The sequence below is a fragment of the Notamacropus eugenii genome, chromosome 4, assembly GCF_028372415.1.
Source record: "Notamacropus eugenii isolate mMacEug1 chromosome 4, mMacEug1.pri_v2, whole genome shotgun sequence".
Classification (NCBI taxonomy): domain Eukaryota; kingdom Metazoa; phylum Chordata; class Mammalia; order Diprotodontia; family Macropodidae; genus Notamacropus; species Notamacropus eugenii.
The window spans coordinates 261,000,067-261,013,627 of record NC_092875.1 but is presented as its reverse complement, the minus strand read 5'-3'; the positions used below and the strand labels follow the sequence as shown (position 1 = coordinate 261,013,627).

Sequence of the window (13,561 nt, the reverse complement as noted above, 5' to 3'; positions counted from 1 at the left end):
TTCATTTATATTTTGCAGTTACTTTCTTATATATTCTTTCTCCTCCAGTAAAATTTAAGCTCTTTAAAAGACTTATTTTTTTGTCTTTGAATCCCCAGACAGCATAGAGACTTGTCCTAAGCAAGCACTGGGTTTTGCTGAGATGAATTAAGAAAAGTAAGTTTTACGGCAACAGTATTAAACTCCAATAGAAAGAGACACCTAAAGACTACATAATGACATAAAACCACAAATTAACATTATCTATGGTGTATTATATTTTTGTTTTGTTAAACATTTCTCAATTACATTTTAATCTGATTCCAGTTGTATTCAAGAGTTTTGTGGACTGCTGATAAGCTTGACATCTCTGGTTCTGGGTGACAACCACTAATCTTTGACCTATACTTTTCTTGGAATAGTTAGTCCTTTCCTTATTCTTCCTCTCCTATCCTGCAATACTTCTCCTTCCTTACTCAATTCAATTCAAAAAGCATGTATTGAGGACCAAGGCTAAGAACTATGGCACTATACTAAGAACTGGTGATATAAAGAGAGTCAAAAGATAGTCCCTGCCCTCAATGGGCTTACAATCTACTGGGAAACACAACATGCAAATAAATATATACAAAGCAAACTACTTAGAGAATAAATGAGAAGTAATTAAAAGAAGGAAAGGCCTGGGATTGAGGAATTAGAGAAGGCTTCCCTACAAAGGTAGGATTTTAGGTGAGACATAAAGGAAGTTGGGAAGGTCAGCAGTGAGAGCAGAGGAGGGAGAGTATTCCAGGCATGGGGGATAGTTAGAGAAAATGCCTAGGGGACTAGGTGAGGATAACACCACACACAGACACACACAGACACACACACACACACACCAGTGTCAATCTGCCAAGACAGGTTCAGTATGTGGAGCTCTTTCAGTTCACTTTAGGTTCTTACAATCCTTGCTCTACCTGCTGTATGAAACCTTCTCACAGATTCATTCATATACATACTTCTCTCTCTCTCTGACAGGTAGTATATTTTCTCAAGTTTCTAAACACTCCCATTAAAGACTAAGGAAAGACTAGAAAATCACAGAAAATTTACCAAGAAAGAGTCTATTTCATAGCATAAAGAAATATAATCCAAAGGCATTACAGGATAGATTTACAACAATAGTTTAAAGAAGTTATCCTCACTTTCTTTTGCACCCATAAAGGCTTTCACTTTTCCTTCTTCTACTAGTGTGAATTGCTGTCAATCTGACTACTGCCAAATGGCCCCAGAACCAAAAAGCTACCTTCACATTTCTCTAGGCAATCATGCACCCAGAGAAGCTGCTTAACCATATGTAACTGATATCTCAACAAAGATCTTTATCCATATACTTCAGGGCATTTAACAGCATTTTTTACATTTCTAAAAAGGAAAAGATCAGCCTCTGGGCCAAGGAAAACAAACAACCAAATGAATAAAGTTTCATTAAGTTAACAACAAATTTGCCAAAAAGTATAAAATCAGGGGCCAATTATAAAAGTTGGTCATAAAAGGGTAATTTTTAAACTCTTAAAATCTTTGGGTGATTAAATCATTATTTTTACTAAGGATCTCACAGCCTGAAGGATCGAATACATGTTCTCTATCAGTTTTTTTCCTTCTTTTTTAATAAAGAATGCTTTAGAATACTCAAGTCCCTACTACAATGCTGCTTCATCCCTGAAAGTTATTAGGCTTAATAACAAGCAGACCACTGTTTGATCTATACTGGACGAAAATTGTACTTTCTCCAGTTTCCCCATAATTGCTTAGAGAATCCCCATTTTAAATATAAAGGGCATAGTTGATTTTGATTTCTAATGTGAAGCATAATGAGATCCAAAAAAACAAGAACTCCTTTGTTTCCTTTTCAAGAGAAAATTTGTTAAATAGTGTAAAAAAATGCTACTCATATATGGTCACATAATCAAAAAAAATGGCCTAAGTATGTCATGCAAGTACCTTAACAGTAGGTACTCTACGTAAACAACAAATGTGTGAGTAAACTCCTGAGAAGTACTTATATTCAGTAAACAATTCTCACTCATACATGAAGCTCTGACCAAAATAGCTCAAAAAATTCAAAACATTTTCTTTGGGTGACATAGATCTATACTTATATTGACATAAATGGTCATGGGTTGTCAACATAGATATATCAAGTGATTCACCTAAATCATTCTTTGATCTGTAGAGCTTAACTTGTAAAATTTGAATAGTTTACTTTCTTCGGTTGGTAAATCTGATTCTTATTAACATGAGAAGTAGTTGAGAAGCCAAAGAATCAAATAAAGAATCATTAAGCAAAATGTATACAGTATAACTTACAAAGAGGATTAAAAATGAATGAACACTATTCTGTGCCTTGTAAACATTAGGACTGATATTATTCCCACTGTTTCCTCAAACAGGAAATGAATTATTTCTTTCAACAAATGTCTGAGAAAATGTCTCCCTAAAATACTGCCCAATATAAAAAAAACAAAACAAAACAACTCAGTTGCCCTAAAAACTAGGTCAAAATAATACCAAACTAAAGTATCTTACTTATAATTTTGCTCTAGGCAACTAAGAGTAAAAGCTCACTGATGGTCTTGCCACTATTTGCAGACTTGGGAACTACTTCCTTTTCTCTAAAATTCTGTCTCCTAGGTTCTTTGATGGTGCAGCAAATATCAACAAATTCTGTGACCATCTGACTGTACTCATATATACATATAGACTCAAATACTTTGGCATTCCATATCAATAAGACAGACATAAATATATATGTAACTACGTACATAGATTTCTTATCAGCTGATTTCTTGTCAGCTCTCCTTATCCTTTCATCACATAATAATATTAGTTCACATTTATGTGGTACTTTTTAGATTTGCAAAGCAATTCATGTAATTTTTTTCATTTGATCCTCGCAACAATCCTGTGAAACAGCTGCTACTATCACATCCTCTTTCTTTAAATAAAGAAATTGAAATTAAGTAATGTGCCCACAGTCACCTAGCCAATAAGCATAAGAGTGAAGATGTGAGCCCACTTCTCTCTGCTTCCAAATTAAACACTATTCACTCTGCCATGATGTCTCTCCATAACCACTCTGCTATGATGTCTCTCCATAAGGGGAATGGGAGGGAGAGTAAAAGTATGATGACAGATGGTGATCTGATCTATATACTGCTTCCTTGTTCTTTTCAAAGTATATTTGTATGTTTAATTTGGAAGAGCCATTTCCCCATTCCTTTAGTTAGTTATGTGGAGTTGAAATTATTACTTAGTTCAACTATGAAATCACATCAGGAAATAATTATCAAGTACCAACTACATTCAGGGCACACACAATGCTAAGATGATATTTGCTTATTTCAGTCATATCTAACTCTTTCTAACCGCATTGTGGGGTCTTCTTAGCAAAGATGCAGAAGTGGTTTGCCATTTTCTTCTCCAACTCATTTTACAGATGAGTAACTGAGGCAAAGAGGGTTAAGTGATTTGTCTAGGGTTACCCAGCTAGTAAGTTTCTGTGATCAAATCTGAACTCACGAAAATGAGTCTTCCTTATTCAAAACTCAATGTTCTATCCACTGGGCCATCCCATAATGCTAAATAGTGAGATACAAAAATTAAATAAGACACAGCCCTTATCCTTATGGAGCTCATTCTTAAGAGTAGATGTGTTTTAAAATTTGCAGAGATTTATGTATATTACTTCTTTTATATGTATTTTTTGCCATTATTACTGAGTTAACTAACATTTATTAAGCACTTACTATGTACCAAGCATTGTGCTAAATGCTGGAGATACGAATAAGAAAAAGACAGTCCCAGCAGTACACAAGAGCTGAAAGAGGGAGAGGGAGGAGAGACACTGAACATAAGGGAATGATGAATAAATCCAAAGAAATGCAGCCAGTAGGAAATGAAGACGTGATCAGCCTGGACACCCTCCTTAATGGATGCTTTAGGAGGAGTTCTTCACTACACTCTCCACTCATAGAGGCAGAGGGTACTGAGAGTACTGATGCAATGAATGATGAAGTTCCTGATGGCAAGATGGAAGAGTCTTAAAGAGTGAAGCTGGGTGGGTAGGTTACATTATTAGAATGTAAGCTCTTTTATGGCAAGGACTGTCTTTTTTGTATGCTGTATCCCTATAACTTAGGCAAAATATCTGGCACATAGTCAGCACTTACTATACACTTTTTATTCATCCATCCATTCATTCATTCATTCATTCATTCATTCATTCATTCATTCATCTCATTTAAACCCAAGAAAAATCCTAGGAGCTGCCACTCAGGATTTAGATATTATTACAAGTATTATTATTCCCATTTTCCAGATGAGAAAACTTAAACTTGAAGACTTTAAGTGACTTTGTAGCCATTTATGCATGTCACAGGCAGGATTCAAACTCACATCTTCCTAATTCTAATTCCACGCATTCTACCTGAGCCAAACACATAGAACTAAAATGTAGAAATTTCCTGTTGAAAAAATGCACTTACTCCACTTTTTCAAGAAATGATAATCCCTAATTTGGAAAAGGCAAGGTCTACCTTCTGCTTATAATAGCAATAGCTCTTTAATGCTAAAACTCAATTATCTTGCCTACAGAAATGGAGGTACATGGACCAATCGTGACCTCCTCTCTTTAATTTCCTACAATTCCCTTGCTTGTAAATACAAAGGATGTAACAATAGGCAGTACACAAAAGAGGATTTGCTCAAGCAGACAGGAAGCACACTGTCCAGAAAGGAGCAATATGGTATGCTGCCAGAAGTAAAAGGGAAAGTATTTAGAAGTGTTTCAATAAACAAACTACTGTTCTGGATAGTACTATTATGCCTTGCTTTCTATTTTCCCCTCAAGAAATTCAAGGGGGAACAAAATTCTTGGGGAACTACTCCTACTCATTTTGTCTGGATATATATGACTATATGCTTTTTTTCACATGAAATTAAGAGACATGACTTTTGGCAAAGGGTACACAGGAACTAGGATTCAAAACAACCTTAGAGATCATTTAACCCAACTCCTTCAATGTAAAGATTAGGAAGATGAGTCCTAGGAAGGTAAAATAGTTTGAGATTACAAAGGTAGCAAATAGCAGAGGCAGAAATAGAACTCATTTTTTCCAATTTCAAATACAGTGTCCCTGCCACAATAACAAAGCTAGCTCTGACAGAACTTTCAAGTAGAGTGATCCATCAAAAAAAGTTTTATATTTAATCATTCAGTATAAAAGTCTATTTTTTGTCAACACAATTAGACCACCCAGAAAATCAGATTCTGCTATGTATATCTCTGCCACTGTGGTTTCCCTAACTCCATGTGACAGCAGTCTATCCTAGTCCAAATTATAACTAGAATAATATGAATCTTCAGATGGTATCTCACAGCCAATCCTGATCACAGGCAAGATAGTAAGAAAAAACTCCACATATAAAGCATATCTTCAGGCTTGTAATAAAAACTTGGAGAACTTCTTATAGGGTCAGTCAAAGAGAGGACTACTTGTCAACCATTACCATGAGACTCATAGACTATCAAAAAGTACACCAGCATGAGAGCACCCATTCAGTTTAAGGACTACAAAGATTATTTCATTATATTTAATAAACTGTAATGTCTTCAGTCTAATGCTGAGGCTTTTAAATTTAATTAACAGTCATGTTAACTATGCTAGTACAGTTTCCTTCTCAAACTATCCTTTTGAACTTACTAATGGAATAGATAAGCAGAATGATCATGGAGAGTAAGGCAGCACAGGTATGACAACTGTACAAAATGCCAGCAGGTAGTCAACAAGTATTTAGTAAGCACTTACTCTATTCCATGCATTATACCACAAAAATTATAACACAAAAGTCTTCAATGTTATAACTTTATTTATCCTGGAATTCTACGCATAAGTACTTTAGTTATTCTTCATAGTCACTCATTAAAAAAATATGGTTCAGTACAGAAAATGAAAGAGCTTAATACTTTAAGACAACCAAGAACATAATGTACCTCAAAAAATAAGTATTAATTTTTCATTTCAGGTTATGGAACATGCCCATGGTCACATAGAAAATCAGCAAATTGAAAGGTAGAACATGGTCTTTTCAGTTTTCATCCAGAATTGATCCACTAGAAAACCTATATCCCTTATCGTCATCTCATAAGAAGAATGTGTCTACTGAGAACACTGCAGGAAAAAATACAATATCCAGAAAAATAAACACTACACACACACACACACACACACACACACACACACACACACACACACACACGCACACACACACACACATGCACACACACACACACATGCACACACGCACACACACATCTATCCTCTAAACTGCCCCTTTTAGTGTTTTAATCCTCTGCATGAACATGCAACTAAATATACATCTAGAATGTAGCAATATAGAAAAAATATATTCTTTACTAAATCTACACAGTATGGAAACACATTCAACAAATTATGATAATTGCATGCAAATAGAATAACAGAATAAGGAAATTCTAGACACTTACCTCCATTTTCTTCTCCATTACTACTGTTTGCTTCAGCCATTTCAGTGCCATCTAATTCTGATTCACAGCCTAAATCCAATGTTCCATCAGCCGGGCATGAAGATTCTTCCTTCTATAGCATAAGGGAGAGAAATGGAAACAAGTACAAATTAGCAAATCAAAATACTCATAATATTTTTTAAATATGTACAGCAAATTATGACACAAATATATTTTGAATTTCAATTGTAATCACCTTCAACTGTAATAGTCATTAGTTATAGGGAAAACTGAAATAAAATTAAACAATTGATAATGACTTCTGAAAAATTAAAAGGTTATCTAACACACATATACATAAAATGAATTTGTTTTGTTTTGTTTTCCTTCTTTTATCCCTCATTCCCTGTGCCCTCCCTGCAAAAAAAAATTGTTAAAGATTTTTGTGTTTATTCAGTGAGTTATATACCCAGGTTGCTTGCTATAAGGGAGAAACAAGTAAGTAAATGCCTTAAAAAAAAAAAAAAAACCTCTCTAAATTTAAAAAATTCCAATATACTCGTTAGAGCCTGGTATTCGGCATGCAAGAGAAAATATCTGGATAACAGCCAGAAGTATCTTTTAGCATGATGAGATTTAAAAAAAAAATAAAAATCTTATTGAGGTAAAGTATTAAATTATAAATGCGTCAACATTTAAGGAAAAATCTTATGTTTTAAAATTATAAGTAACAAAGGTCACATTGATTTTACTCTTTCAAAATATAGGCTATTAAAGCAAAAAAAAGCAATAAGACTTTGCAAAAAGAATTCTAGTTAATGTCGATTTTTAATGACAAAGAAAACCAATGGTGTTGAAATAATTAAGTCTCAGGTATCTTGTGTTCCTTTTCAATTACTCCACTCTTACTATAAAGTATACAGATTTAATTAGTACTATTTCCTCTGGATCATCCTATTTTCAAATAAAAAAATTTTTTTTCACAAACAACACTTCATTATGAAGGGGCTTACAATCCAATAACTTCCCACCTAGAACTCTGAAAAAATAAAAACTTTTCAAGAAACAATTCTCTTTTTTGCCATATGATACTCTTTTCCTGAAAAATAAAGTGTCGACTTATTATCAATTGCATTCTAAGACATATGAAAACAATTAGGGTTTAGGGTCAATGCCTACTCACCACACTCCTTTCCACAAGTCTAATTCTGTTTCTATTCTATTTTCTTATGAATTAAATGTATTCATAAATTAATGGATAAAATTTACAGAAGAATCCAACTTACTTTAAGAGCATAAAGTCCTGATTTCCCAGGGATTTTGAAGAATGTCCCATCCCCTACACGAGTGTTGGTGTGAAGCATTGCATTCAGACAGGCTAATGGAGAAGTCCCACTAGAAAATAAAATTTTGCAAAAATGAAGCAGTCTGAAGTAGAGTATCTATTGCAAAACTGTTCACTGTCTCTTTAAAAAAAAATCATGCATGCCTTTTAAAATAGCCTCTCAACCCTGAAAACATCTACATTACAATAACAGGCCAGTTTCACCAAAGTTAATCAGATGCATCTGTCCTATAGGCTTCAGGCAAAAAGTCTGTGAATTATAATTATGCTTTTCTTCATACAGCAACCAGCATCACATTCTAAAGAAACCAAAGTCCAAACATTTATGTGAAATTATTTCACAAACACCATGGAGCCTCAGTTTTAAAATGTTACAGACAATTTGATGGCTGCACATGAATGATCAAAAACTACGAAGTTCAAGGGCAGCTGTACCCTATAGGATGAAAGGCAACAAAAGAATAAAAAAAACTAAGGAAGAACTGATTTGAAATTACAAATATTTAAGTTACTTTAGAGGTAGCATTTTTTCACAAGGTGAAGTTTCTATGTCTGCATACATTCTTAAGATATAACATCTACCAGTAATAGCCTATTCTCAATTAAGATATTTTAAACAAGAGATTAAGATATGAGTCAGCTAGTAATTCTCATACCAGTATCAGCTAGTATGTTCTCTTGTGAAGCCATCAGGTGCCAAAGTCTAAATTAAATTGAATTTTTTAAACAGCCACCCATGTAACAACATAAAAACAGCTAAATAAAAAATGCACAATCAAATATCAATGCCAATTCACAAATACATTTGTACTTCATATAGCAAAAGAGACTAATATTCACATTCTCCCCTGAACAGGCTAAAGGGGGAGATGCAAGAAAAAATATTGGAAGGGGGAGATTTAGGGAACAGGAGAGAGAACTGACAAACTATGGTTGTTCTAATTAGCTTCAGACTCTCCAAAGCACTATATATTAAATCAGATTAGGGGATTGAAAACTAACTAATGCTGATAATGAAATCCCTTAAACTTTCCTCAAGAGTTCTACCAATGTTGGGAAATGTTCTTGAAGTAAAAATCCCAGCTCTATTGAGATTCCCAAGCATGTAACTGTAGCTGTCAGTCAGGAAATACAACTTTGCACTGTACTTAAAGAGCCACCTACAAGTAAAATCATCACCTTGCCACAAAATGGGAAAGGCTGCTGCCTGAAGGTTATACATCTGACAGAAAAGTCAAAAACTTCCACCTTTTCTGACTAGCAGTCACACATGTGATATCAATTCAGCATGTATTCGAATTCTGTTTAATAAAATGTATATGCAATATACTGAAGGCCTCATTAAAATTATTTTTTGTATAAAAATCTTTTCCCATGCTCTAATCTGATTTCATTAAAGTTTGACACTGACAAGATAATGCAATGGTAACAACTATACTAGAATTGACTATTGCTAGAGTTTTCCATTAATTCATTCAAATCCAACAAGAACATTATATAAAAACAGTAATAAGAATTTGTCCAGAGTACAAATTAAATTACTAATGAATGAAGTACAATATATAGTAATTGTATTTATATATTGCCTTTCTCCATAAGATTCCTATAGTTTTTAGCCTTCATCATTTTTCCCAATCAAAAGATCATTTGTTTTTTTTTTTTAGAGAAGGCCTAGACACACCTATGAAGACTCTCTCTTGAAATTTCATTCAATGAAGAAATTCCTGAAAAGGAATGTCATGAAGTATTTTACTGAGCGTCACAAAAGAATTGTACTTTCATTATATCTTTCAGGCAATCTACCTACAACTTGAAGTTAGTGATAAATCATTATACCAGATTTTTGGAGTCTCAATATAGTGAAACTGTCAGAATTACAGGTTTTCAGTAGGAAGTTGGCAGGCAGATACTAACCCTACAATCGGAAGGGAATCCAATATATAAAAATGACAAGGTGCAGTAATGTTATTTTTAATAAGGCTTTATAAAATAATTCACCTGCTTTAAAACCTAACATATGTTGCTCTTGCCTTTGACTCAGATTCATAACAACAGATACTCTAGACATTTAAGCCTCAGACTAATTAAAGCAATAGAAGGATATAAAGAATAAAAAATAAAAACCAAATAAATATAACTCACTCACTGTCATTTGCAATGTCTCAAATTCAAGTCGGACATTTAAAAATATCTTATTGTAACTCTTATTCCAGACAGAAAGCTATGGTTTGAGTAGAAAATGTCTTTACTATATAATATATAATGTCTCTATAAATAAAAATATTTCATTGAGATATTGTGATTACAAATGGTACCACAGAGTATCTTACAATTATTTCACATAGGGTACTGGAAATTTCTCAAAAATTTCCCCAAATAAAATTTTTATTCACTTCACATACACATGCAAACAAATCATGCATTTAGCACTTTGAAGACAAAAGTTCAGAGGTGTTATGGTATCAATGATAGGGTACTACAAAGCCAAGAAGACTCAAAAATCATTGTTTTGGGAGAACTGGAATTAATAAAATTAAAAGGAATGTTTATTTATGTTTCTAAGCCTCTCTTCCCCCATTCTGAAGAGGCTTTTTATATTTTGGTGTTTTTTCTAAATATGGGAAACAGCTGGCGTTTTTCCAATGGTTTTACCTTTTTTAATTGTTATACTATCATTAACCTGGTGCAGAATAATTTTTTTTCATATTGCCCATTTATTATTATTTTTATCTTCCTATCCACCTCTATTTTAAGTACCAAAATATAACACTAATCTAGATTAGCTAGTGGTTAAGTAAATTAATGGAAAGTCTGTTTATTAAAATTTTAAAGGAATTAAGTTCAGTCACTTTCAAATACAACAGTAGATAGCAAATTTGTACTTCAACTGTGTTTGTTGTAAGGATTGGATACTTAATAGGAATTAGAATATTAATTGTTGAGTTGCAAACTGTGGACTCTAAAGTGTCTGACAGCAATTCATTCTCAAAGTTAAACCCCTAGAATGAGGTGAAGTGGTTATATTTAATTTGCTTAGGAAACACTTTCTTCTGTTAATACAATAATAACCTTCAGTGGAGTCAACCTTAAAGTCATTTGATAAATTGTGAAATAATTGAGTCTAGAGGTTTCACTACACTTAATGTTGTTTTATTGTATTTAAGAAAAAAATCTAAATTATACAAATATACTTTCTAATAAGATGAATTAGTTGTGAGAAATCCCAAATTATTAAAAAATAAAGAGATAAAACTGGTTAATTTTTCAAACTGAAATATATTATGGCATTTTGACATTTTCTCACTCCCTCTCCCCACCCCCTTTTCTCTGTCTCTCATCACTGTCTTTCTCGCTCTCATAATTTGGCTGACTAGGCATATTTATAGTACAATGTGGGAAAACTATGCACTCCTTATTACAAATTGATCCCTCCTACTCCAAAGACTTTCAAAATGTTTGAGGTTGCAAACCCTTCTCTGTATGTGTATATACAGGTATGTATATAGATATGCCTTCAACACCCTGGAAGAGAATAAATGAGGCTCAAGTTTAGAGGCATGAGAAATTATAGAAATTAATTATGTTCATGTTTCAAAGGTGCCATTTTATGTAGAAATGATTGTACTACTCCACTTTTGTAACAGAACACAGAAATGTTGATGATAAAGCACAACTAGAAAAAAAGCTAATGCCATATTTTCCTTCGGTAAACTAAGAAATAAGGATAAGTATCTGGAAAAGTACATTTGGCGGGCACGAGGTCCAAAAGAAACAGGGGAAAATAAAATATTCCATAATAATAGTTTGATGTTGTCCAATATAGCTAACACAAGACTTTCAAATGAAATCTCTTCCTCATGACTAGTACAATGAGGACAGCAAGGAACAGTCACACAGGCATTATAAGAAAATATTCATGGAAACTATTCCATGTGTCCTAGCCATAGTTTAAAAAACAAACAAAAAAACCTTTGGACAATTTACTAAAGACTAAAGATCCAATTCAATTCAACAAACATTTATTAAGCACCTACTATGGGCCGGTCACCATGGTAGGCCCTGGGGATTAAACAAGAAGTTAATACTCTTAAGTGAAATGCTAAGGTAGATCTGAATGTAAGATAAATTGTGACAGATGATTTTTTTTTAAACATGACAACTTAATAGAGATAGGGACTGAGGGAAAGTCAAGAATAACTATAAGGTTGTGAACTTAGGAAAGATGAAGGTGCTTCCCTCAACAGAAACAGGGATTTAAGGAGTGGATTTCAGAAGAAAGATAACAGGATGATATTTTTGAAGGTTGAAGGGACTTTGCAGCCCATAAAGTCCAAGCCTCACTTTATGAATGAGAAAATTGACACATAAAGAGATTAAGGAATTTGCCTAAGGTCACATGGCTAGTTAAGTGTCAGAGGCAGGATCTGAACTCAATTCTCTATCAATTATCCCAAAGGTTCTCAAAGTGTGCTCTCCAGATCCTGGGGGACCCCAAGAACTTTTCAGGTGTCCATCAGGTAAAAATTAATTTCATAATAATACTAAGGTGTCATTTGTCTATTAAAATTCTCATCTCCCTTTCTTAATTACATATCTGTAAGGCTATTTCCTCCCCATATACTTCAACCAAAATAATATCACAACTGGTTGAATGCTGAAACATTCACAAGAATCCAGTTGCCTTCTAATAAGCCAGAAATTAAAGAGATTTTTTAAAAAAAAATTTAAAACATCACTCTTCTGATTTTTTTGAAAAGTTATTTTTTATCCAAATGTTTATTTCATTGGGCTGTTATTTTAAATTAATTTTAAAAAATTTAAAATCTGTCCATTTGTCCATTTCTAACACAGTAACTACCAACAGATAAAACCCACATAAATGAAAGCTCTTTGGAGTCTTATAGTTTTTAAGCATATAAAGGGATCCTGAGAGCAAAAGTTTGACAACTATAGCACACCAACATTTACCTATCTCAATAGTGGTGAGTTTTTTTTAGTTTATTAAAAAGTGAAAATGAACAAATGTAAAATATTGATGGGAACTTAGATGGAAAAGTTACTTTGTTATATAATTAAAATAGCTAATTAAATGTAAATAATGACTAAGGAAGCTTAATTGGCTATCTTAGTGCTCAATTTTTAGTTTTTAATAACAATTTTTAATAGTCTTTAGGAAGACTATTCAAAAACATAATCATATAGGGCTAATACATCATGACAGGAGACAAGGAAAAATTGCTAGATCTAGAATCAGAAAACCTGAGTTTAAACTGGCTCTGCCACAGAATCCCTGTTTAATGTTAAGCAAGTCCCTTCCACTCTAGGGACTTATAGAGTCAGCTCTGTGGGACAGTGTCTAGAGTTCCTGGGTTCAAATTCAGCCTTGGACATTTACTAGCTGTGTGAGCCATAAGCCAAGTCACTTAATCTCTCTCTGCCTCAGTTCCCTCATCTGTAAAATGAGAGTATTACCTACCTTCCAGTGTTATTGTGAGATCAAATGAAATAACTGTAAAGCATTTAGCACAATACTAGTCAAAATGATTTAGTGAAAAATTCCTAAGACTATGCTACTAACAAGTATTCCTCTCTAATCCTTCCCCAGCCCCCCAAATTAATCATAAGTATAAAAGTTAATCTTTCAAGTGGCTATTTCTTTATTTTAACTCTTCACAAGGATCAGTGATGATCCTAGAACCTGTTAAAATGCA

General features: G+C 33.3%; 1 protein-coding gene across 4 annotated transcripts in view; it reads right to left on the bottom strand.

The window, feature by feature from the left end:
• The window catches only part of ASXL3 (ASXL transcriptional regulator 3), a 243,119-nt gene that overhangs the window by 127,591 nt on the left and 101,967 nt on the right, over positions 1 to 13,561 (bottom strand). For all 4 annotated transcript variants that reach the window (XM_072604508.1, XM_072604511.1, XM_072604509.1 and 1 more), the window contains 2 exons: positions 7,792 to 7,900; positions 6,527 to 6,638 (listed from right to left, as the gene is read on the bottom strand). In XM_072604508.1, coding sequence (XP_072460609.1) covers positions 6,527 to 6,638; positions 7,792 to 7,900 — 221 coding nt within the window. The remainder of the gene's footprint in view (positions 1 to 6,526; positions 6,639 to 7,791; positions 7,901 to 13,561) is intronic.